This window comes from Mustelus asterias, chromosome 24 (assembly GCF_964213995.1).
Source record: "Mustelus asterias chromosome 24, sMusAst1.hap1.1, whole genome shotgun sequence".
NCBI classification, from domain to species: domain Eukaryota; kingdom Metazoa; phylum Chordata; class Chondrichthyes; order Carcharhiniformes; family Triakidae; genus Mustelus; species Mustelus asterias.
The window spans coordinates 22,305,557-22,330,447 of record NC_135824.1 but is presented as its reverse complement, the minus strand read 5'-3'; the positions used below and the strand labels follow the sequence as shown (position 1 = coordinate 22,330,447).

At 44.7% G+C, this 24,891-nt stretch overlaps 1 protein-coding gene across 3 annotated transcripts in view; it reads right to left on the bottom strand.

Annotated features, from left to right (window-relative positions):
* aldh1a2 (aldehyde dehydrogenase 1 family, member A2) overlaps window positions 1-24,891 on the bottom strand; it is a 106,288-nt gene that overhangs the window by 41,247 nt on the left and 40,150 nt on the right. For all 3 annotated transcript variants that reach the window (XM_078241023.1, XM_078241022.1, XM_078241024.1), the window contains exons 3-7: window positions 23,196-23,336; window positions 20,302-20,431; window positions 8,702-8,763; window positions 4,820-4,948; window positions 4,575-4,688 (exon numbers count right to left, since the gene is read on the bottom strand). In XM_078241023.1, the coding sequence (XP_078097149.1) occupies window positions 4,575-4,688; window positions 4,820-4,948; window positions 8,702-8,763; window positions 20,302-20,431; window positions 23,196-23,336 (576 nt within the window). The remainder of the gene's footprint in view (window positions 1-4,574; window positions 4,689-4,819; window positions 4,949-8,701; window positions 8,764-20,301; window positions 20,432-23,195; window positions 23,337-24,891) is intronic.

Below are 24,891 nucleotides of genomic sequence, written 5' to 3'. Positions count from 1 at the left end.
ATTCCATCTGCCACTTCTTTGCCCACTCTCCTAACCTGTCCAAGTCCTTCTGCAGCCCCCCTGCTTCCTCAATACTCCCTGTCCCTCTACACAGCTTTGAATCATCTGCAAACTTAGCAACGGTGCCTTCAGTTCCTTCTTCCAAATCATTAATGTATATTGTGAAAAGTTGTGGTCCCAGCACCGACCCCTGAGGCACACCACTAGTCACCATCTGCCACCCTGAAAAAGACCCTTTTATTCCCACTCTCTGCCTTCTGCCAGTCAGCCAATCCTCCATCCATACCAGGATCTTACCATCAACACCATAGGCTCTTAACTTATTTAACAGTCTCCTTTGTGGCACTTTGTCAAAGGCCTTTTGGGAATCTAAATAAATCACATCCACTGGTTCTCCTTTATCTAACTTCCTTGTTACCTCCTCAAAGAACTCTAACAGATTTGTCAGACATGACCTCCCCTTGACAAAGCTGTGCTGACTCAGTCCTCCTTTATCATGCACTTCCAAGTACTCTGCAATCTCATCTTTAATAATGGACTCTAAAATCTTGCCAATGACTGAAGTCAGGCGAACCAGCCTATAATTTCCTGCCTGCTGCCTCCCTCCCTTCTTAAACAGTGGTGTTACGTTAATTACTTTCCAGTCCTCTAGTACCCTCCCTGCCTCCAGTGATTGCTGAAGGATTCCCACCAACGCCTCCACAATTTCCTCAGCTATCTCTTTTAGAACCCTGGGGTGTAGTCCATCCGGTCCAGGTGATTTATCCACCTTCAGACCTTTCAGTTTCCCCAGACCTTCTCCTTAGTGATGGCCACTACACTCACCTGTGCCCCCTGATTCTCCTGGAGCTCTGGCATCCCACTGGAGTCTTCCACCGTGAAGACTGATGCAAAGTAACTATTCAGTTCCTCTGCCATTGCTTTGTTTCCTATTATTACTTCTGCAGCTTCATTTTCCAGTGGTCCAATGTCTACGTTTGCCTCTCTCTTACCTTTTATATATTGAAAAAAACTCTTCCTATCTTCTTTTATATTACTAGCTAGCTTACACTCATATTTCATCATCTCCCCCTAATTGCTTTTTCAATTGTCCTCTGCTCGTTTTAAAGGCTTCCCAATCCTCTGGCTTCCCACTAATCCTTGCCACTTTGTATGCTTTTTTCTGTTGCTTTTATGCTGTCCTTAACTTCCCTCGACAGCCATGGATGCCTCGTCCTCCCCTCAGCATGTTTCCTCCTCCTTGGGATGAATTTCTGTTGTGCCTCCTGAATAACTCTCAAAAACTCCTGCCATTGCTGTTCCACTGTCTTCCCTGCTCGGCTCCCTTTCCGATCAACTCTGGCCAGCTCCTCCCTCATGTCTTTGTAGTTACCTTTATTTAATTGTAATACCGTTACATCTGATTCCAGCTTCTCCCTCTCAAACTGCAGGGTAAATTCTATCATATTGTGGTCACTGCTCCCTAAGGGTTCCTTCACCTTAAGTTCCCTAATCAAGTCTGCCTCATTACACATCACCAAATCCAAAATTGCCTGTTCCCAAGTAGGCTCTGTCACAAGCTGCTCCAAAAATAAATCTCTCAGACATTCCACAAATTCCTTTTCTTGGGATCCACTACCTATCTGATTTTTCCAGTCCACCTGCATATTGAAGTCCCCCATGATTATTGTAATATTGCCTTTTTTATTTGCCTTTTTTATCTTCTGATTTATTTTCTGCCCCACATCCTGACTACTACTAGGGGGCCTGTACATAACTCCCAACAGGGTCTTTTTATCTTTGAGATTCCTCCGTTCTACCCACAGAGATCCTATGCCTTCTGATCCTATATCACTTCTTGCTATCGATTTAACTTCATTCCTTACCAACAATGCAACCCCGCCCCCTTTGCCCATCTGCCTGTCCTTCCGATAGGACACATATGAAACTTAGAAACCCTACAGCACAGAAAGAGGCCATTCGGCCCATCGAGTCTGCACCGACCACAATCCCACCCAGGCCCTACCCCCACATCCCTACATATTTACCCACTAATCCCTCTAACCTACGCATCCCAGGATACTAAGGGCAATTTTAGCATGGCCAATCAACCTAACCCGCACATATTTGGACTGTGGGAGGAAACCGGAGCACCCGGAGGAAACCCATGGAGACACGGGGAGAATGTGCAAACTCTACACAGACGGTTGGCTAAGGCCGGAATTGAACCAGGATCCCTGGCACTGTGAAGCAACAGTGCTAGACATTGTGCCATCGTTTGCTTGGATCTTTTCCCAGCAACATGATGTAGAAAGGGAACTCATGCAGACACGAAGAGAATGTGCAAACTCCACACAGACAGTGACCCAAGCCGGGAATCGAACCCAGGTCCCTGGAGCTGTGAAGCAGCAGTGCTAACCACTGTGCTACCGTGCCGCCGAAATATCCTTGGATATTTAGATCCCAGCCCTGATCCCTTTGCAGCCACGTCTCTGTGATGCCAACAACATTGTAGCGGCCAATTTCAATGTGCGCCACAGGCTCATTTACCTAGTTACCATGGTCTTTCTACTTGCGCATCTTCCCAATGCCGCGCCCAGATGTGGATTGGCAGTCTGCTCATTAGTATAATTAAAGACCTAAGTAGGAGACGCTTTACAGGACCGTCACATTTTGCCCATTGTGGGGTGCTCTGCGCCACATGGAGGAGCTAAATAGATGTGACCTCCCTGTAGAGGAGAGGCTTGATGGCCCCAAGAGGGGATAGGAAGGGGTCAGCGGGCAAGAAAAGCAACCACCACAGCTCCAGTGATCTCCTTGGCAGGGTTTCTGCCCTGACCCCTCAGCACTCTGTATGTTCCCAGGGTCGCCCACCTGCCCCAGCAGCACCCACCTCTCCCAATGCCACTGCCGAGGTTTCAGTGCTGCCCTCTGATTGGGCCAGCAGCATCAGGAGTCAATCCTCCTTGGATGCTGAGGCCCACAGGTGGCAAATGAGGAGACTGGCTGTGGTAAGAGTTCCGAGCCGGCCCTGGAGACGGTAAGCGTGGGCTCACCAACCTTCTTCACCCTGAGGTGGGGGGGGTCAGGCGATAACATTCAGACCATCATTCCTAGAAACCGACGCTCTGACCCGAATCCTGCTGTAAATTTATTAATTATCATTTTAAACAAACAGCATCATTCATTTTAGCTTTAAAAAAAAAAGCAATGTCAGGCCTTAGGTTACTGGCAGCCAGAATCCCAACACCACCCCCAGGATGGGATTTTCTGGCTGCGTTCACCCCGAAACGGGAAAATCCCACCCGTATCCTTTTCCCTTTTCTTTTTTCTTTTATTTATTAGTGTCACAAGTAGGTTTACATTAACACTGTAATGAAATTACTGTGAAAATTCCCTAGTCGCCACACTCCGGCGCCTGTTCGGGTACACTGAGGGAGAATTTAGCATGGCCAATGCACCCAACCAGCACGTCTTTCAGACTGGGAGGAAACCCTCGCAGACATGGGGAGAACGTGCAGACTCCACACAGACAGTGATCCAAGCCAGGAATCGAACTTGGGTCCCTGGCGCTGTGAGGTAGCAGTGCTAACCACTGTGCCACCGTGCCGCCCTACATCAACGGACCTTTCTATGGTCCGCTCCTCGCCCACTATCACTCCCATTTTCTTTGATTTCAGAACCAGTTTGGGCCAGTTCACATCATACCCATTCCCAGTCCAAAGGATGTGAGTTTAAACCCCGCTGCCCCAGCACCCGGGCGTGATGTATTCTGACTTATTCAGTGCAGTACAGAGGGAATGCCACATTGACGGAAGTGCTGCCTCTCAGATGAGATGTCAAGCCTAATCTCTGTCTGTTTGATGTAAGATATGTCATGTCAGTATCTGGAGAAGGACAGTATGTCAACATTCACCATTCAAGCAACCACCATCCCAAAGAGAGCATAACTGATCCTTCATCTCATTGTATGGTTTTGAGATCTTGCTGCATGCAAATTGGTTGCCACATTTAGATCATAGAATTCCTCCAGTCTAGAAAGAGGCCATTTGGCCCATCGTGCCTGCACTGACAACAATCCCACCCAGGCACTATCCCCTTAACCCCACGTATTTACCCTATTAGTCCCCCTGACACTAGGGTCAATTTAGCATGGCCAATCCACCTAACCCACACATCTTTGGACTGTGGGAGGAAACCGGAGACAGGGACAACATGCAAGCTACACACAGAAAGTGACCCGAGGCCGGAATCGAACCCGGGTCCCTGCCCCTGTGAGGCAGCAGTGCTAATCCCTGTGCCACCGTACGGCCTAATTCACGCACTTCAATTCATTGGTTAATTTTTATCCCATTATATTTGGTCCAAACTTTCCAATAGCCAGGTGGGAGATGCTTCAGAAAATCCCAAGGATGTGACAGAACCGCATAAATGCAGATTCTTTATAATTTGCACTATTATTTAATGCTACTTAACAAGTCAGCAGAAACCATGATTGCTTACTCATTGCTTATTGTTATATCATTATTAGTAAATATCTCATAAGCCAGTGCAAGCCATGCACTGATTTTGATGGCAATTCCCAGGTCATGTACCTCATTTGATCCAGTGAATGCGATTTTGTCGATATCCATGTGAGAGGCTATCGCAGCACCAGCCGTCACCCCGAAACCCGGCACAATATTCACCACGCCCGGAGGAAAACCAACCTGTGAAAGCAGGATTCAATAAAACAGGTTAAAAAGAAAGAACTGCCAGGATAAAGCGGAGACTCCGAGAGGTCTCATCCCTTGTGTCATCATTGAAAGTTAAAAAAGAAATTGAGACAAAAGGAACACACCTCTTTGATTAGGGCTCCCATGTAGAGGGCAGTCAGGGGCGTTTGCTCTGCTGGTTTGATGACGACTGTATTTCCACAACACAAGGCCGGAACTATCTTCCAGGCAAACATGAGAAGAGGAAAGTTCCACTGCAGGTCGGTGAAGAACAGAAAGATGATTAAAAACGAGAAAATGAATCACACTCGGGTGACACAACCTCAAACTCATAAAAAGCCGACTGCTAACAGGCTCATTTCTGTAGAGGAACTTACTAGCACTCTTGATGCAATCATATAAAAGTACATTTCCATATTTAAGCCTGAAGATCACAATCTGTCACGTACCCATTTATTTTAATATTTCCATTAAAATGACGGATGAACTTTTGGAGTTGATCTATCAATAACATCAACAATGATCCCTAGGCCATAGTTTGGAAGAAGCAACATTTCCCTTGTGTTCCACTTCTTTAAGAATCACATTCTCAATGTTCATCGCACCAAATCTCATTTCTATTTTCCTTTCACCATTTCTATGATTTCTCAGAGAGGGAGGGGCAAACCAGATCGAAATTTGTTGAATTATTTTACTTCAGCTTTGCTCATGCTTTTGGTAACCCTGAAGAAGTGTAAAATTCCAGACACACTCTGAACACTTTTAGATTGTAGACATAATTAGGGGCTTTGACAGAAAATGTCATTTACTGATTTAAACCTTGACATTTCAGTTGGCGTGACCAATGGACAAATATTTAAGGTGCATTTTTCTTCCCATTCTGAGGCCTCCCTGCAGCCAGATGGCAGCCTAACATCTAGACCCCCCAACTATCAGGCCTTTGAACCAACTGCCAAGAGGTGAACAAGAGTTACCTGGGGATGGTAGGCCCCTTTCGCTGATGTTACCTCACTTCCTGTGGGTACGTGAATGGCGCTTGACTCATAGAATCTCTGCAGTGCAGAAAGAGGCCATTCGGCCCATCGGGCTTTGCACCGACAACAATCCCAGGCAGACCCTATCCCCATAACCCCATACGTTTATCTGTCAATGTCCCCGACGCTAAGGGCCAATTTAGCATGGCCAATCAACCTAACCCGCACATCTTTGGACTGTGGAAGGAAACCGGAGCACCCGGAGGAAACCCACGGAGACACGGGGAGATCGTGCAAGCTCTACACAGACGGTTGGCTAAGGCCGGAATTGAACCAGGATCCCTGGCACTGTGAAGCAACAGTGCTCGACATTGTGCCATCGTTTGCCTGGATCTTTTCCCAGCAACATGATGTTGAAAGGGAACTCAGTGATCTGAGGTATTATGTGCTCATCACTTGACAATACTTTTCATTGACATCTTTGATCAAGGCATTAGATGTACTAATTGGTTTTAGCTGTGACGCTGGTCGTGGCACAATCCCACTCCAGTACTTGAGCACTAAAATCAAGGCTGATGGCCCAGTGCAGTACTGAAGGAGTTCTGCACTGTCAGAGGAGGCCAACTTTTTTGGATAAAAACAGAAGACCTGTCTGCCCTCTTTGTGGAGGTGACAGATCCCACAGAACGGTTTCGAAGAAGAGCAAGGGGGTTATCACCAGTGTCCGAGCAAATATTTATCCCTCAATTAACATCATAAAAACAGATGTTCACGTCATTATTGTTAGAATGTGACCGGTGACAACTTTGTATTGGATGTAATGTGACCAATGGTAACAAGCTGTCAGGGTCAGCTGACCAGGTAAACCATGGAACCAATTACAGAATGATGTGATGATCAGCTGACACTCACTATAAATAAGAACCTGTTGGGAATTGTGGAGGAACTTGGATTGGCCCAGGGTGTGGCCCCAAGTTTGGAGTAATGAAGTTTCTTTATTAAACCCTTTCTTTGATTTACAAGTTGGAGTAAGTTTTGTTATATTTTTATTGTCTGCATTTGAAGAGTTCCTTCCGAGGAAATAATGACCACATTGCTGCTTGTGAGAGTTTGCTGTGTGCAGGCCTTCCGCCACATTTCCTACAACAGGGACTCCTTTCCAAACTACAGCTACTCTCAAACACTTGGCTCTTAAGTCCTTTGAGATGTCCGGCGGTGGTGGAAGGCGCTATATAAATGCATTTTTCTTTCTTTCTGCCCAAGCACTTTGATTACAAAAAATAACAGGCCAGAAATTTCCAGCCATTCATGCCAGCGGGAATTTCCGATCCCGCTTCAGCAAACGGGGATTTGGCTGAGCGCCAAATTCTCCGTCCTCGCTGGCAGCGGCGGCGGGTCAGGAACAGCCGGAAAATCCCAGCTGCAAACCTTGCGTGCTTGGACATCAGTTACTTTACTTATATTATATAAATCAGGCTGTGTGTAAGTCACTCCCCTATAAGTACAGGTCCTTAGTAGCATCAAAATAGATGAAAATTTTACACAGCAATTATTTTCCACTCAGCAGAATGATTGACATTCAAAAGTCAGCGATGTTTGTGATGACTGTAAAACACAAGGCTGATGTTTCATTTATTCTCAACAACACAGACTCAAAGTCTGCAACTAAATGTCACCGCCCTTGTTTTTAAATATAATCATTTATTTTATAGGTCATCACTAAAATGTATCTGAAAGAAACAGACACAAGGATTGAGCTTTACACTGAACCCCTGGGCCACAGTCCTCCAGGTGGCAAGGTGGCACAGTGGTTAGCACTGCTGCCTCATAGCGCCAGGGACCCGGATTCGATTCCCGCCTTGGGTCACTGTATGGGGTTTGCACGTTCTTCCCCCGTGTCTGCGTGGGTTTCCTCCGGATGCTCCGGTTTCCTCCAACAATCCAAAGATGTGTGGGTTAGGTGGATTGGTTCTGCTAAATTGCCCCTTAGTGTCTGGGGGATAGTAGGATGAATGCATGGGATTATGGGGATGGGGCCTGAGTGGGGGTCGGTGCAGAACTAGATGGCTCGAATGGCCCCTCCTGCACTGTAGGATTCTATGATTCTCACCATATATCATGGGCCACTTCTCAATCCACATGGTAAAGTGTGCACATTTTATCTAGCCATGTGTTAAGAATCTATAACTGCTGGAAGAGCCCCGAAATGTTCTGTCGTTGTATATTAAGATGCATCATTCAGCATGTGCTATGCATTCAATGTAAAATCCATATGACCTATGAAGAGCGTTTGAGGACTCTGGGTCTGTACTCGATGGAGTTTAAAAGGATGAGGGGGGATCTCATTGAAACTTACAGAATATTAAAAGGCCTGTATAGATTGGATGTGGGGAAGATGTTTCCATTAGCCGGAGAGACTAGGATCCGAGGTCACAGCCTCAGAATAAAGGGACGACCCTTTAGAACCAAAATGAGGAGGAATTTCTTCAGCCAGAGAGTGGTGAATCTATGGAATTCATTGCCACAGGAGGCTGTGGTGGCTGGGTCATTGAGTGTATCTAAGACAGAGATAGATAGGTTCTTGATTGGTAATAGGATCAAAGGTTACGGGGAAAAGGTGGGAGAATTGGGTTGAGAAACTTATCAGCCATGATTGAATGGCGGAGCAGACTCGATGGGCTGAATGGCCTAAATCTGCCCTTTTATCTAATGGGTTTTAAGGTCTTATCCCTGTGCAAAGAAAATGAAGCATGATCAAAGATTTTACTTTAGTCAGAAAGAAGGCCCAGTGTTGTTTTGCCCTTGCTAATAGAGGCGATGAATGTGACCAAATAAATAAGTTAAGCCTCCTTTACTGTTTGAAATATGTGTTGCACGTCTTATTCAATGGGCTGGGTCTTTATTTAAGGATTGCCAGCTGCATGTTTCCTTTCATGCCAGAGGTGATCACATAATAAGATTAAAAATCGCTCTTCAGTTGTAGTCTGGTATTTCGGAGAACATAAACACCTACTGTTGATGAATAATACTCACAGGGATGATCTGTCCACACACCCCTATTGGTTCATGTCTTGTAAATGTAAAATAATCTCCATCTGTAACAGAGGTTTGCAATTACTCATCATTCCTGTTTGATTTGGCTACACAAAAAAACATTAAATACACCGAGGCACATTCATCAACTTGTACAGGAGAGAAAATATGTCGAGGGAAAATATCCTCCCCACCTCTTACTGTCAACTTCTAATATTGACAAACGGATGCAGTTTTGATTGAAAAAAAAATCAAGCAAGTGTTTAAAGTGGATAAAACTGTTTGATAAAACAATCCCTGTTATAAAAAGGGGACAGGTTATTTGCCACTGTGCGTTTAACGCAAACCTGAAGAACAGCACCTCATCTTCCAATTAGGAATTTTACAGCCTTAACATTGAGTTCAACAAGTTCAGACCGTGAACTCTGTCCTCCATTTTGATTTTTTTTTCCCCAGCGCTCTCCCCGCTCCCCCAAGACCCTGTAATGGCTCTCGTGTTATGCTTTCAGAAAGTGCTCATCCTTGTTGACACATTCTGCTATCTGACCTTTACACCACTATTAACACCTGCCTTGGTCTTTAACACTATCATTAGCACTCCCTTTGTCTTCTGCCCATGACATCTGTCAAATAATCTCTCCTGATCCGCAACCTATCTTCTATTTTCCTTCATTTGTCCCACACCGTCCCTTCAACAGCATAAAACACATCCACATTTCTGGAGAAGTCTCAGAAAGTTAGCTCTGTTTCTCTCTCCACAGGTGCTGCCAGACCTGCTGAGTTTTTTCCAGCATTTCCTGTTTTTATTTCAGATTTCCGGCATCTTCAGTATTTTACTTTTATCATTGTGTTATGTGTGTTTCAATGATTTGATTGTTAATAAAGCACACTTTTCACACTGCTTTCCGATGTTGTATGTCCCTATTTTACTTTTCTTCCTTTCAGTTGAATAAAATCCATTCCTATTCCCTTTCGCCTGGGAGAGAAGTGAACTGAAAATCAAGCCACCAATTCACATCCTAATACCAACTTGCAACTGGCCCCCAGGAGAAGTAGCCCAAGTCTATTGAAACATATAAGATTTGGAAGGAACTGCAGGGAGTGGGGGAGAGGAGTGGGTCCAAACATTTAGGACTGAGGTGAGGAGAAATTTCTTCACTCAACCTTTTGTGGACCTTTGGTCACCTCTGCCCTGGAGAGTTGTGGATACTCCACCATTGAGAATGTCTAAGACTGAGATAAACAGATTTTGTTTGACCTCTCAGAGAATCAGGGATATGGAGAGCAGACGGGATAATGGATTTGAGCCCAAAGAAGAGAGGGCGGATAGACTTAGGTTGTTTTTTGTTGGAGCAGAGAAGATTGAGGGGGGGGGCGACCTGATCTGAGGTGTACAAGATTATGAGGGCAGAGACAGAGTGGATAAGGAGCAACTGTTCCCCTTAGTTGAAGGGTCAGTCATGAGGTAACATAGGTTCAAGGTGAGGAGCAGAAGGTTTAGTGGGGGATGTAAGGAAAAACGTTTTTGCCCAGGGGATGGCGAGGAATGCGCTGCCTGGGAGGGTGGGGGAGGTAGGTTGCCTCACATCCTTTAAAAAGTGCCTGGATGAGCACTTGGCACGTCATCACATTCAAGGCTAAAATGCTGGTAAATGGGATTAGGTGGGGGGTCAGGTGTTTCGGCCGTGTCAGTGCAGACCTGATGGACTGAAAGACCTCTTCTGCACTGTATGATTTTATGAGTTGAGATCGTATTGATTAGCAGTGCAGACCTCACCAGCCATATGGTCCACTGCTGCTCCTAGTATTTATATTTTTGTGTTGTCTTCATGGATATATGGACAGTATGTCAATTATCTCTATATTGATATGTAGCTGATCATCTGAAAATAGTAAACACTCATCTAGTCTTGTTACTCAAATGCATTTCAGCCAAGCAGAAACTTGAAAATGCAACAGAGAGGTGCAAAATAAATGTGTGATCATTCATTACAGCTTTGACAAAGGGTCATCTGGACTCTTAAAAACCTTAGAACCTTAGAAACCCTACAGCACAGAAAGAGGCCATTCGGCCCATCGAGTCTGCACCGACCACAATCCCACCCAGGCCCTACCCCCCATATCCCCCCAACTAATCCCTCTAACCTATGCATCCCAGGACACTAAGGGCAATTTAAACCTGGCCAATCAACCTAACCCGCACATCTTCGGACTGTGGGAGGAAACCGGAGCACCCGGAGGAAACCCACGCAGACTGAAATGTATACACCAACAATTCCATTTCTACAAAGTCTCATCAAAAATGAAATCCATACATTTGGGTCCACGATGAATGCAGTTTTTATATGCTCTGCTCAGCATGATGTTGGTGTATACATTTCAGTGGCAAACTCCACACGGACAGTGACCCAAGCCGGGAATCGAACCCGGGTCCCTGGAGCTGTGAAGCAGCAGTGCTAACCACTGTGACACCGTACCGCCCACTGTGCTACCGTGCCGCCCTCGAAACATCAGTTCTTTTCTCTGCTTACAGATGCTGCCAGACCTGCTGAGATTTTCCAGCATTTTCTCTTTTGGTTTCAGATTCCAGCATCCGCAGTAATTTGCTTTTATCCGGTGATCATTTATGCTTTATCTTAAATTCAAATTGTGAGCGAACCCAAAAATTTGGCATTTGACATTTTCTTCAGGTTGGATTGGAAAATGTGTCATTGGGAACTTTAAAAAAAAAATTAAATAGTGGATGCTCGAGCATGGAGCCAAGGATCGGACAACCCCGTGAGATTGTTTGTTTATAAAACAGCCAAGTTCGAAGCCACCCCACACCACAAGTCACATGATTGCTGGTCAGTCGGCAGAAGAATGTAAGCATTTATTCGATGTCCAGAGTGTTTTTATTCTGTAAATAGTAAGCAGTCAGTGGAGTGCACAAGTCAGTTTTTTCTGTGGGATGGATCAAGAGGTGATCCTCAGTTTGTTTGAGTAGTATAAAAGCAAATTACTGCGGATGCTGGAATCTGAAACCAAAAGGGAAAATCTCAGCTTTGACAAAGGGCTGAAACGTCAACTCTTTCCTCTCCTTGCAGATGCTGCCGGACCTGCTGAGATTTTCCAGCATTTTCTCTTTTGGTTTTGTCTTAGTGGTAATTGGTTTGAAAATGGAAGATACTTACAAACGCTCTCATTTTTTTTCACAATTCTTTTAAAAGTACTTCATTGGCTGTAAAGTGCTTTGGGACATTGCGAGCTGGTGAGTGGTGTTTTTATAACGGTAAGCTTTATCATGCTGCAACCCAGAGAGGCTTGTGCTTCTCCAAGGGATTACTGGATTGGCAGAAAGTGCAGTAAAGCTGGCCTCTCTTTAACCCAGGGACTCTTGGACTAATTACAACATCCCTACTGCTACGCTGGCTGAAGCGGCTTAAGATCCTTTTAAGGTGCTCTTTAAATTTGGATCTGGGAGCTGGCTCCTGCCATTCATGCGGTTAAGTCCGTTACCCAGAGCCAACTCACCAACACTCTTCAAAATCAACGATTGTAAGTTCCTGCCCAGTAGATTCAGCTGCTCGACTGAAAAACTGACTCACCAGGAGCGCAGGATCCTGATTTTAAAGCTTTCTTAAAAGCTTATTTCAAATACATTCCATACAGATTGAATTTAGTGCCACATTTTAGTGGCCTGGCTTGTGATGATCGTTCATGTCTCAAGAGTTAATTCCACAAGGGGCTGCGAAGGATAGATTCCAATTCTCTTTAATTGTCTTTAACAAAGGTTTATTCCGCTCCCCGCCCAGTTTCTGAACCAATAACTAATCTGCTTGGTCTTTGTCTGGGAGACAACAACATGATGGCACGGTGGCACAGTGGTTAGCACTGCTGCCCCATAGCGCCAGGGATCCGGGTTCGATTCCGGCCTCAGGTAACTGTCTGTGTTGAGTTTGCACATTGTCCCCGTGTCTGCGTGGGTTCCCTCCGGGTGCTCCGGTTTCCTCCCACAGTCCAAAAGATTAGGGTTAGGTTAATTGGCCATGCTAAATTGCCCCTTAGTGTCAGGGGAACTAGCAGGGTAAATATATGCGGTTATCGGGATAGGGCCTGGATGGACTGTTGTCGGTGCAGGCTCGATGGGCCGAATGGCCTCCTTCTGCACTGTCGGGATTCTGTGATTCTGTGAACATGAGTCCATTTGAAAGAAGTCTGCACATTTGACACCAGTCTTAAGGTGCCTGAAGGAAGGTGCATAGGAAACATTCTGCCATGTTCCACAGTTTAATCTCCACCATACTTGAGCCTCTCTGCAAGTGCTTGAAATGCATAGCTCCTATAACTTGAGAACCCAGAACATTTCAAGATAAAGCCACTCCAGTTGGACACAAACAAATGCTGCCCAGTAAAGGACGGGGTTCCTGCTGACAGACTTTCAAAGGTGCAAATTAATCGGAAAAAACAAGGGCAGAAACTATTTACACGAACAGTTACCAGCTGAACGAATTCTAAAAATAATTCTAGCATGGGCGATATTGCTTTAAGTATTACCCAATTAGAATATTTCCAAAATATGTTTGAATTGTTAATGCCTCACTGACTTGTCATCTAATCCAAAATCATGACTAATTAATGCACTGGCACTCGCAATTAATATGCAGCAGCCGTATATCAGACGTTCAAATTAAATCAGCCATAATGTCAGTATGTGACAATTGAAAAAAATCCTATTATTGGTTTGTTGCCTTTCTTTAAAATTGTAACGTCAATGGAAAGAATGATTCTTGATCTGGAGCCGAATTACACACGCCATTAGAATGACTGCAGAAGACCCTGAACTTTTGATAATATCTATTAATCTCAGTTCAACTTCCCCACACTATTGGGATAAGCATCTCCTCTTGGCCCAGTCTCTTTCACGCTGTCATCAGCATAGAGCATTTAAACAAATTATGTTTTGTGAAATAACAGAACTAGAAATAAAGTGAAAAGATGTTAAAGTTCAGTGTAATTCTTCTCAACTGTGTGATTTTCTTTTATAATGAAGCACCAATGATACGTCTTCCCTTTTAAGTGTTTCAATAAACAAACCTCATTCTCACGCCCAGAATGTCAGGACTAGCAGAAAAACAGAACAGTTGCAAGGTATAAATCACAGCCTCAGCAAGAACTGTCGGAAAACCAGAGGGGAAAACACACGTCCCAAAGGCCTTCCAGATCTGAACCGAAATCTAGCAATGGTTTAGCTTCGAGATAATTGGAACTACTTTGGAAATGACAACTGACAGGACATTTGGGTAATTCTAGAAACGGGGTGGTTCAGGGGTTAAAGAACTCCTGGTACACGGAGACCTCCAATAAAATTACGGCAGTGACTTTTTTTTAAATAACAGAGCAACGTTCTACAGAAATGACTCATTCTTGAGCAATTACATCGTGTTTCATTATCAAAGGGGCAGGAATTTAAGATGAGTCGTGCTTGAAAATTATGATTTGAAACCCCTTCTAAACTACCCACCCACTTGCAAATATTTCTTGAACACTGTAATTATTTCAATTGGACATAGATTGTTAAATGATTTATCATTGATCATAACTCAGTCTGCACTGGGCTGCACAGACGTCTGAGCTGCCTTCACAATGCTACCACGCCAGACTGACAGATTCACTGCATGTCCATTTTTACGAAGTCTAACTCTTGTCTCCCCTCCCACTCCGCGGAACAGCATTAAACTGGGAAGACATCTGGGCCCCGACTCTATCATCATTTATGCCAGTTCTTTAATGTGTTTCCATCATATACGCCCACCTCTGGAAGGCAGAGTTCAATTAACTCTAACCCTGCAATTCCCTCCACTTAAACATTTTAATCAAGTGGTGCTTTTTAATGCAGTTTCCACTTTTGAGGAAACTTTTAAGGAGACCTGCTGAACTACCACTCTCAGAGGAATTACGTTCACAAGCTTGAGAAGCTCATCTGACTCTAATGTGTGTACGCCATCCTATATGGTGGACTTTCAAGAACTGGTATAATAACATTTCATAGAATCATAGGATCCTGCAGTGCAGAAGAAGCCCATTCGGCCCATCAAGTCTGCACTGACCACAATCCCACCCAGGTCCTACCCCCACAACCCCACACATTTACCCTAGCTAGTCCCCCCAACACTAAGAGGCAATTTAGCATGGCCAAGCCACCTAACCCGCACATCTTTGGACTGTGGGAGGAAACTGGAACACCCGGAGGAAACCCACGCAGACGCGGGGAGAAATTTGAAGAACGCAGGTTTGCTGGGGAGTTTTTTTTTCTTGTCAGAACTTAAGGGGAAGTGGAAATAGAGAGTGACGATGACAACTGGGAGATGGGACAGTCAAGAATCTCCAATTTTATTTAACGGCAAAATACTGCGGAGGCTGGAATCTGAGACAAAAACAGAAAATGCTGGAAAATCTCAGTAGGTCTGACAGTGTCTGTGGAGAGAGAATAGAGCCAACGTTTCGAGTCTGGATGACCCTTCACCAGGGCCCAATTTTCTTTTCTTTCAGTAATTGCAAATCTGTTGCTTGAGAGAATTCAAATGGTGACGATCGGGAGAGAATTGTTCCTTTCGTTACTAAGTCAGATACTAGATTCTTTTGAACTTGTACAAAAACATTGTCCAATTGGTCACTTGATGCTTTTGGAAGTTGCCGACACCATTCAGATGAAAGTGGGCGGAGCTGTATGAAGAACTGACCAATAACCAAGTACAACACATGATGATGACAATGCCTACAGGTCATGATTGTATTCCTTAAATTCCCTTCCATGCGTAGGTTTTAAAGGATGTACCACTATAGAGTGGCAGAACAATGCCCAGTGGGGTATTCAGTCAGTGTGATCACAAGCGCTCCTCTAAACATGGGAACATAGGGCATGAGTAGGCTTCAAAACCACCAAATGCAAAGGAGCATTAGGTGGAATCTAATAGTCACTGCTCACATTCATATTTTTGCCTGGGGAATGTTGGAAATGAAAGGTATCTTCAAATGGGAGTCATAGAGGTTTACAACATGGAAACAGGCCCTTCGGCCCAACTTGTCCATGCTGCCCCTTTTGTTAACCCCTAAGCTAGTCCCAATTGCCCGCATTTGGCCCACACCCCTCTATACCCATCTTATCCATGTAGCTGTCTAAACGCTTTTTAAAAGACAAAATTGTACCTGCCTCTACTACTGCCTCTGGCAGCTCTTTCTAGACACTCACCACCCTCTGTGTGAAAAGGTTTGCCCCTCTAGACACTTGTGTCTCTCCCCTCTCACCTTAAACCTATGCCCTCCAGTTTTAGACTCCCCTACCTTTCGGAAAAGATACTGACTATCTAGCTGATCTATGCCCCTCATTATTTTATATACCTCTATAAGATCACCCCTAAGCCTCCTACGCTCCAGAGTAAAAAGTCCCAGTCTATCCAGCCTCTCCTCATAACTCAAACCATCAAGTCCCGGTCGCATCCTAGTAAATCTTTTCTGCACTCTTTCTAGAGCATCCTAAAGAGTGAATGACACAGTGGGCTACAACTCAAGGAATCCCTATAGTGCAGAAGGAGGCCATTTGGCCCATCAAATCAGCACCGACTCTCTTCTGACCCAGGCTTACCCCGCCCTATTCCTGTAATCCCATGCATATACTATGGCCAACCCATCTAACCTACACATCTTTGGGCACTAAGGAACAATTTAGCATGGCCAATCCACCGAGCCGCACATCTTTAGAGTGTGGGAGGAAACCGGAGCACCCAAAGGAAACCCACGCAGACACGGGGAGAACGTGCAAACTCCACACAGACAGTAGCCCCAAGGCTGGAATCGAACCCGGACCCCTGGCGGTGAGGCAGCAGCGCTAACCACTGTGCCGCCCAGATAAAAAGGTGTCCTTTTATCTTTGGTACCTAGGTTTCAATAAAGGTTGGGATTGAAGTTTCTTCTCTTTTAGTAATGAGGATCTGAGATAAATTGAGGTTTGATTGTTTTAGAACAATTCCTATAAGGTGCAGGAGAACAAAACCATCTTGAAGTGGGCAGCAATTGATAAAATGGTAATATAACTAATGTATGTCCCACAGTTGCAGGGATGCTGTTATGAGGTCAGGTTTAGGTCATAATAGATTTATATCATTACATCAATTCTCCAAAATCAGTGACTGAAGTATGCAAATGTTCAAAGTGAAAGTTTAGACCAAGCTACAGTTCCAAGATTATGGACTGGACTCTCCGGCCTCCCAGGCCCGTGTTTCTCAGCGGTGGGAGGCAGTGCGCTGTGAGCTGGTGGCGGGGGTTCTCCAGTTCCGCTGCTGCCAATGGGGGCCAGGATTCTCTGGTCCTGTACGGCCCACCACTGCGACAACAGGGAATTTGGCGCTCAGCCGACCCGCCATTCACAGCAGCGGGACTGGAGAATCCCAGCCGTGGGCAAGATCAGAGAATTCCAGCCGGGATTTCCCACTGAAGCCACCCAATGATGCCGGATAACTCGCGGGCAGGGGTGCGCTGCTGGTGGGACCAGAGATCCCACCGACGTGAATGGCCAAAGAACACTTACCCCTGTTTATATCGGAGGGCAGCACATTGGCACAGTGGTTAGCACTGCTGCCCCACAGCGCCAGGGACCTGGGTTCAATTCCGGCCTCGGGTCACTGTCTGTGTGGAGTCTGCACATTCTCCCCATGTCCTCCGGGTGCTCTGGTTTTCTCCCACAGTCCAAAAATGTGCGGGTTAGGTTGATTGGCCATGCTAAATTGCCCCTTAATGTCAGGGGGGGCTAACAGGGTAAATACATGGGGTTACGTGGATAGGACCTGGGTGGGATGGTTGTCGGTGCAGGCTCGATGGGCTGAATGGCCTCCTTCTGCACTGTAGGGATTCTATAACAACTGATTCTTTACATCAGCTGCCAAGACAGCGCAAACTTGGGCTGCGGTTTTACTACACTGAGACCAATTGCCGCAGATTGTGAACTAGATCTGGCTGGACCAGGGAGAGATTTGCTCCCAGATAACTTTGTTTTAATATTAGGAGAATGGGGCAGCAGAGTTTAATTCGTATATTTTTTTAAAAATCAATGTTGCACTTCATAAAATGCCCAGAAGATTCTACAGTGACCCCTAAATCATACGGTTACATTGATAAAAGTCTGAAACTGTTTCACATTAGTGTGAAATTGGCTGAAAAAACTAGTGTTAATCAGCAGTACCAGTCTGAAAAGTAAACTGCATCGGACATTTTTTTGGGAATAGTATGATTTGCAATAATCAGCTCTGCGTGGTTAGAGTTATACTGCCAGTTTCCTGTCAATTTGAAGTGATTTCAGATGTGCATCAAAGCAAAAGTGGCAAATATAAACCAGTAATCAAATCCTAATCTAAGCCCAACCATCCTCAGCTGCTTCATCAATGACCTTCCCTCCATTATGAGGTCAGAAAAGGGAATGTTTTCTCGTGATTGCAGAGTGATCGGTATCATTCACGGTTCCTCATGTACAGGCAATGGCCACTTCAGACCAGAGGGAATCTAACCATTTCACCTTGACATTCAATGGCAATACCATTGCTGAGCTTCCGAACATCAACTTTCCGGGGTTTCCCATTGATCAGAAACATAACTGGGCTAACCAGATAAATATTGTGGCAAAAGCGAGTCAGAGGCTGAGAATTCTGCAGTGAGAAATTCACCTCCTGACTCCCCAAAGCCTATCTACCAGGCACAAATCAGGAGTGTGGCTCTCCACTTGCCTGGATGAGTGCAGCTCCAACAACACTCGAAGCGCGACGGCATTCAGGACAAAGCAGCCCGTGCGATCGGCATCTCATTCATCACCTTCAACATCACCCCCCCTCCACCATCAGCTCACAGTGGCAGCAGTGTGTTCCATATATATGCAACTCAACGGGGCTTTTTTAACAGCACCTTCCAAACCTTCAATCTCTAACACCCAGAATAACAGGAGCACAGATGCAGGAGAATGCCACCACTTGTGAGTCCCCCTCCAATCCACACACCACTCTGACTTGGAACCCCCACATCACCTTTCCTTCACTGTTGCTGGATCAAAGTCCTGGAATTCATAGATTATTGAATTCATTCATAGAACCCTACAGTGCAGAAAGAGGCCATTCGGCCCATCGAGTCTGCACCGACCACAATCCCATCCAGGCCCTACCCCCATATCCCTACATATTTTACCTGCTAATCCCTCTAACCTACTCATCTCCGGACACTAAGGGGCAATTTTTAGCATGGCCAATCAACCTAACCCGCACATCTTTGGACTGTGGGAGGAAACCGGAGCATCCGGAGGAAACCCACGCAGACACGAGGAGAATGTGCAAACTCCATACAGACAGTGACCCGAGCTGGGAATCGAACCCAGGTCCCTGGAGCTGTGAAGCAGCAGTGCTAACCACTGTGCCACCGTGCCGCCCTCCTTAATTCCCTCCTTAATAGCACTGTAGGAGGTATCTACACTAGTGATGGGCAACCAAGGCTAGTGAGTGGGCCGCAAGAGCAGCCCTCCTTCATCTCAGCAGGCCACAAGATTGAAATCGGGCTTGTTCACTGACCATGACACCATGAATAAAATTAAATACATTTAATACACGCCGAATATTTCATAATGAGTTATAGAAAATGCGTTGATATATTAATAGCCCTATGAACATTGAATGGTGAAAACAAAAGGAATATTTATGCTTTGATTGGACGCAGAGGGTCCCACAGTCAATCTTGTGATCAATCAGCACGCACCTCACTTCACTTGACTTCGCTTTACGTGCGAGTCACACCGGGAGGAAAAAACTACACGGACGGAAACCAGTGGAACGTGGCAACCCTTACACGTGGACAGTGGTCAACAAAATATCTGGTGGGGCTGCACTCAGAGATCCAACGGGCCACGCGCTGCCCCCGTACCCACCACTGATCGACATCACATGAACCGCGGTTCAAGAAGGTAGCTCACATTCCGAAGGGGCTGGACAACGAATGCTGGGCTCGTCAGTGATACTCACGTCCCATCAATTAATAATCAAAAGGAAATCTTAGTCAGATATCTGAGTGCTCCAAAACCAAGCACCACGATAGTCCTGCCAATTGTATTAGCTGCCACACAAAGTTACATTTCAAAATTAGTGGCCTTGGCAGTATGACTGCAGTCCACTGATTGCACATCATATTCCATACATACAAATTTGGAGATTCTTAGTATAAATACATCCTAACATTTCTAAGTATCATTGCATACAGGTTTAAATTGCTCAGCAATGTCATTTAGTCTGAGCTACAATATGCAAATCAGACACATGTATCTAGCCTTATCAATAGGTATAACAGTTCTGCTGTACATGTATGAACGCACCTGATATTTAACTAACTTATCTGCATATTCCCCACATGAGGTAAAACAAGCTTTAAGTTCATGTCCCCTGGTGAGAGAATTGTCTAAACATAAGCCAGGTTAGGCACAGACATAGCTTATTCATTAACTTTCATTTCAGCCTTAGTATTTTTTTTTTGGTATTCTCTGCTTGAACCTCTGCCAAAAAGAAACACCAGTGGGTTCCTTTCCTTTGTCAACCTACCGACTGGAATTGTCTTGCCATGAATCTTGTCAGTCCAACCAGCAAAGTATCTGAGAGTTTTTATGACTCCCTGTAGGTCAACATAATAAGCCTGGAGAAATGGCTTTCCACTATCTAGAGATTCAAGTGTCTGCAAAGAACATAATGCAATTCAGTGAGATGATAAATCAAGTCGCAGACAGAAAGCGAGGTTACAGTGCGCCTTGCAGAATATTAGTTACTTGAAGGTACATATCAGTCTCTCATGGTGTGTGCACTATATCCAATTGGACATTGACCATATCATTTATGACTGACAAAGCGATGAGTGTGTTAATGTGATTAGGATCGTAAAAATGGATTATTCATATTTCTCGCAGATGTCTGACGTTTAGGGGCTTCACTTCCTCTGGTGGGACACTGGTTAATGTGTTTGCAAAACCTTTTCCTGTGTGTTGTAATAGTGCATAAGGGAACCGTACGTGAAGACATTGCCAGTTAGCTACCAGAGGAGATTTAGGCGTCTAACGTGTTTTCAGCAGGTGCGTTATTATTTGAAGGATTAAGAGAATAATTTATTAAACTAGAAAAGTAGATGAAGAGATAAGGCTTTCATCAGAATGTTCTTCACAAGAGGCCCCTGGATAGGGTATTGGGGGAAAACCGAACGTAATTTAAGAAACAGTTGGATCCAATCATGCAAAAGACGCAATGAGTTAATAAGCAGTAATGAGACATTTAGCTTATCTTATACTTTTAAACGAAGTTTCATTTCATGCATAATAAAATATTTCTCTTTTACTTTTCTCTATAAAATAAAATTTGTTCACAGATGTATCGGTCAGTAGCAAAGATTTTTGGACCCAACATAATTTGATGCGATATAATTCGGGTGGCACAGTGGTTAGCACTGCTGCCTCTCAGTGCCAGGGACCCGGGTTCAATTCTGGCCTCGGGTCACTGTGTGCATGGGTTTCCTCCGGGTGTTCCGGTTTCCTCCCACAGTCCAAAGATGTGCAGGTTTGGGGCATTGGCCATGCTAAATTGTCCCTTAATGTCAGGGGGATGAGCAAGGTAAATGTGTGGGGTTACATGAATAGGGCCTGGGTAGGATTGTGGCTGGTACAGACTCGATGGGCCAAATGGCCTCCTTCTGTACTGTAGGGATTCTATGAATTCCTTGTATCAATTTATGTATAGTTTTAGTAGGCAGCGTATCCCTCAGTTTATCATATGAATTTCCATTGTCTGATATTTGAATGGATACACTAATCTCTTGATTTTAAATGGGAAGAAGAGAGAAGAACATCGCATAAAATATTCATCTGCTAATAATGGTTCATTCCATAATGTTTTAAACTTTCAGTTTAGGAGGTGTGATGAAGTTTCCACTCGTGGCATTTTGCCTCATTGCGCCCACGCCAACAGATTCAGCTTGTGGTGTAAAAACAGTCCACTGACCTGTGACGGCTCCTAGCTCCTGATCAGTGCGATACTCAAATCTCCCCATGTGTTGCTGAGTAAGTTTGAGTGTGTTTCCTTTGTATCCCACATACAGAATAGAAACTTAAACAAACGTTGCAATTGTGGAGATATTCTGCGAAATAATAAATTTGGCCTGTTTCTAACTATCTAGCCTGTGAGGAGCAGCTGAAGGTTTTGCCCCTCTGAAGGAGAGCAAGAGGATTATTAAATTCTTAGAATCCCTACAGTGCAGAAGCAGGCCATTCGGCCCATCAAATCTGCACCAACAGCAACAACAATCCCACCCAGGCCCTATCCCCGCAACACCACGTATTTACCCTGCTAATCCCCCTGACACTAAGGGGCAATTTATCATGGCCAATCCACCTAACCTGCACATCTTTGGACTGTGGGAGGAAACCGGAGCATCTGGAGGAAACCCACGCAGACACGGGGAGAACGTACTAACTCCTCACCGAGAGTGGCCCAAGGCCGGAATCGAACCCGGGTCCTTGGCACTGTGAGGTAGCAGTTCTAACCACTGTGCCACCGTGCACTGTTACATTAGAAATGTAAGGGCACAAACCATGGTTACTGACTTAATTCCCACTACCTCAGAAATGACGCAACCAGTTTAAAACATTGAGGTAATTAAATTCTAATTCTATTCTCAGGGCAGCACGGTGGCAGAGTGGTTAGCACTGCTGCCTCACAGCACGAGGCACTTGGGTTAAACTCTGGCCTCGGGTGACCGTCTGTGAGGACTTTGCACGTCCTCCCCATGTCTGCGTGGGTTTCCTCCGGGTGCTCCAGTTTCCTCCCACAGTCTAAAGACATGCAGGTTAGGTGGATTGGCCATGATTAAATTGCCCCTTAGTGTCAGGGGGATTAGCAGGGTAAATGGGATTACGGGAATAGGTCCTGGGTGGGATTGTTGTCGATGCAGGCTCGATGGTCCGAATGGCCTCCTTCTGCACTGTAGGGATTCTACAATTCAATTCTAATTCAATGCTAGTTTTAGAAGATGTATATTCTGAAATACCATTTAACCAAATACCCTGTATTAATAATAAGTGTAAGATAATCTCTTAGGTATAAGATGCCAATATTTTCCAAAATAATGGTGAGGATTGTAATTAAATAAATGAATCCAAAGCTTTGTGATTAACAGGTGGGATTATGGCATATGTTATAAGGGAATATTTTCCTAGGTTACAGGTTCCTTGGACTCCTGTTCCTCAGGTACATGTTTCTCATGTAGGGTCTTTGTTATATGCTGTATGTTTTATGCTATATGATATGTTCTTTTTTGCTACACTTTATTTTTATTGTCTTTTTATTTCTATTTAGTTCAGCTGTGGGTGGGGATAGAATGTCTTATTTGCTGCGTCCGCAATGTGGTGTTCATGTAATCCATTGTCTGATTGTCAAAGCTGTGACTGGATACTCACAGCAAGCTGTGGTCGGTCTCGTTCTACTAGATCTGCCAGTTTGTCGATCAGGCGACCCCTCTCTGATGCGTCCATTCTCCTCCATGCGGAGCCCGCTGTAAAGGCAAGCCGTGCAGCCTGCACCGCCTTGTCCACATCAGCCTTCAGAAGGACAAAATAAAACACAACAATCAAGGTTGCAGACTACAAATCCATAAATTTCAACAGTAAACTTTGTGGTTTACACATTAAATTGCTCATGGTCTGAATACAGTGCAGAAGCTCAATGCACATTGTTATACATCACACGTATAAAAGTCATCAGATATTGGGCTGAAAATTGCTGCAACATTTAAATGAAGATGGTGCAGTGATGTCAATGTCATGTCTGGAACCTAAGTTTATTAGTGTCACAAGTAGGCTTATATTAACACTGCAATGAAGTTACTGTGAAAATCCCCTAGTTACCACACTCTGGTGCCTGTTCAGGTACACTGAGGGAGAATTTAGCATGGCCAATGCATCTAACCAGCACGTCTTTTGGACTGTGGGAGAAAACCAGAGCACCCGGAGGAAACCCACACAGACATGGGGAGAATGTGCAAACTCCGCACAGACAGTGACCCAAGCGGGAATCGAACCCGGGTCCCTGGCGCAGTGAGGCAGCAGTGCTAACCACTGTGCCACCGTGCGGCCCTCACTCGTTGCTGTCATGCTTAGTGGACTATTTCTTTAACCAATGAAAGAAATAGACAGAGGAAGAAACAGAGCAAATGGCAGAATGGGTAGAACAAAGTATAGTTAAATCAGATGCAGAAAGAGAAATAAAGAGAGGGAAAGAAAGAATGAGTTTCAAGAGAGGGAGAGTCGGAGAGAGAAAGAAAGAGACAGAGAGAGAGAGAAAAGAGACAGAATGTAAAAGTAAGAAAACATTTAGAAATGAATAAGCAGAAGACTAGGGCATTGTATCCTAATTGTGTTTGTGAATTGATGTATTGGTCCTTGAGAAGTTAATGAATGAATGACACGGTAGCAAAGTGTACAAACATTCTTGATGCATGAAGTATAAAATGAGAAGCCCTTTCCATAATGATCAGTGTGCACACATGGGTAAGCTATTGCTTTCATAGAGAAATAGGAATTGTTCAACACAAACACACCCAAATCCATCTAGTTCGCCTTCTATCATACAGTTAGCTGCATAACACAATGATGATGGAACTGTTGACTGATCTCAGCAATCAATCTCTATCAATTAGTCTACAACAGGCATAGAAATGATGGAAGAAAAATCCCAGTGGCGGAGAGCTTTGGGAGCCATAAGTCCTAAATCATTGCTTTCCCCTCAAGCATGCTACATTTACTAGTTCATGTCTCAAATTACACATATGCTGCATCCCAAAATTATTTCCTCAAAGGAATCTATCTTAATTGCATTCTCGAGTGTCAAAACAGCTTTGCATCTGGAAAATCATTACCCTCTGACACTAAGAGAAATGTAAATTACAACAGTGAAACACAAACATTACCAGGCCAAATTTTAAAAAAAACTTTTTATCAACTTCATTAAGAACCTACTACTTGCTGGACTGAGAACCCCACAGCTTCACAGTTCCCTTTCTGGACTTTTAAGATTGTTTTGTTCTGTCGTGACGGGGGGCGGCATAGTGGCACAGTGCTGCAGCCTCACGGCGCCAGGGAGACCTGGGTTCGATTC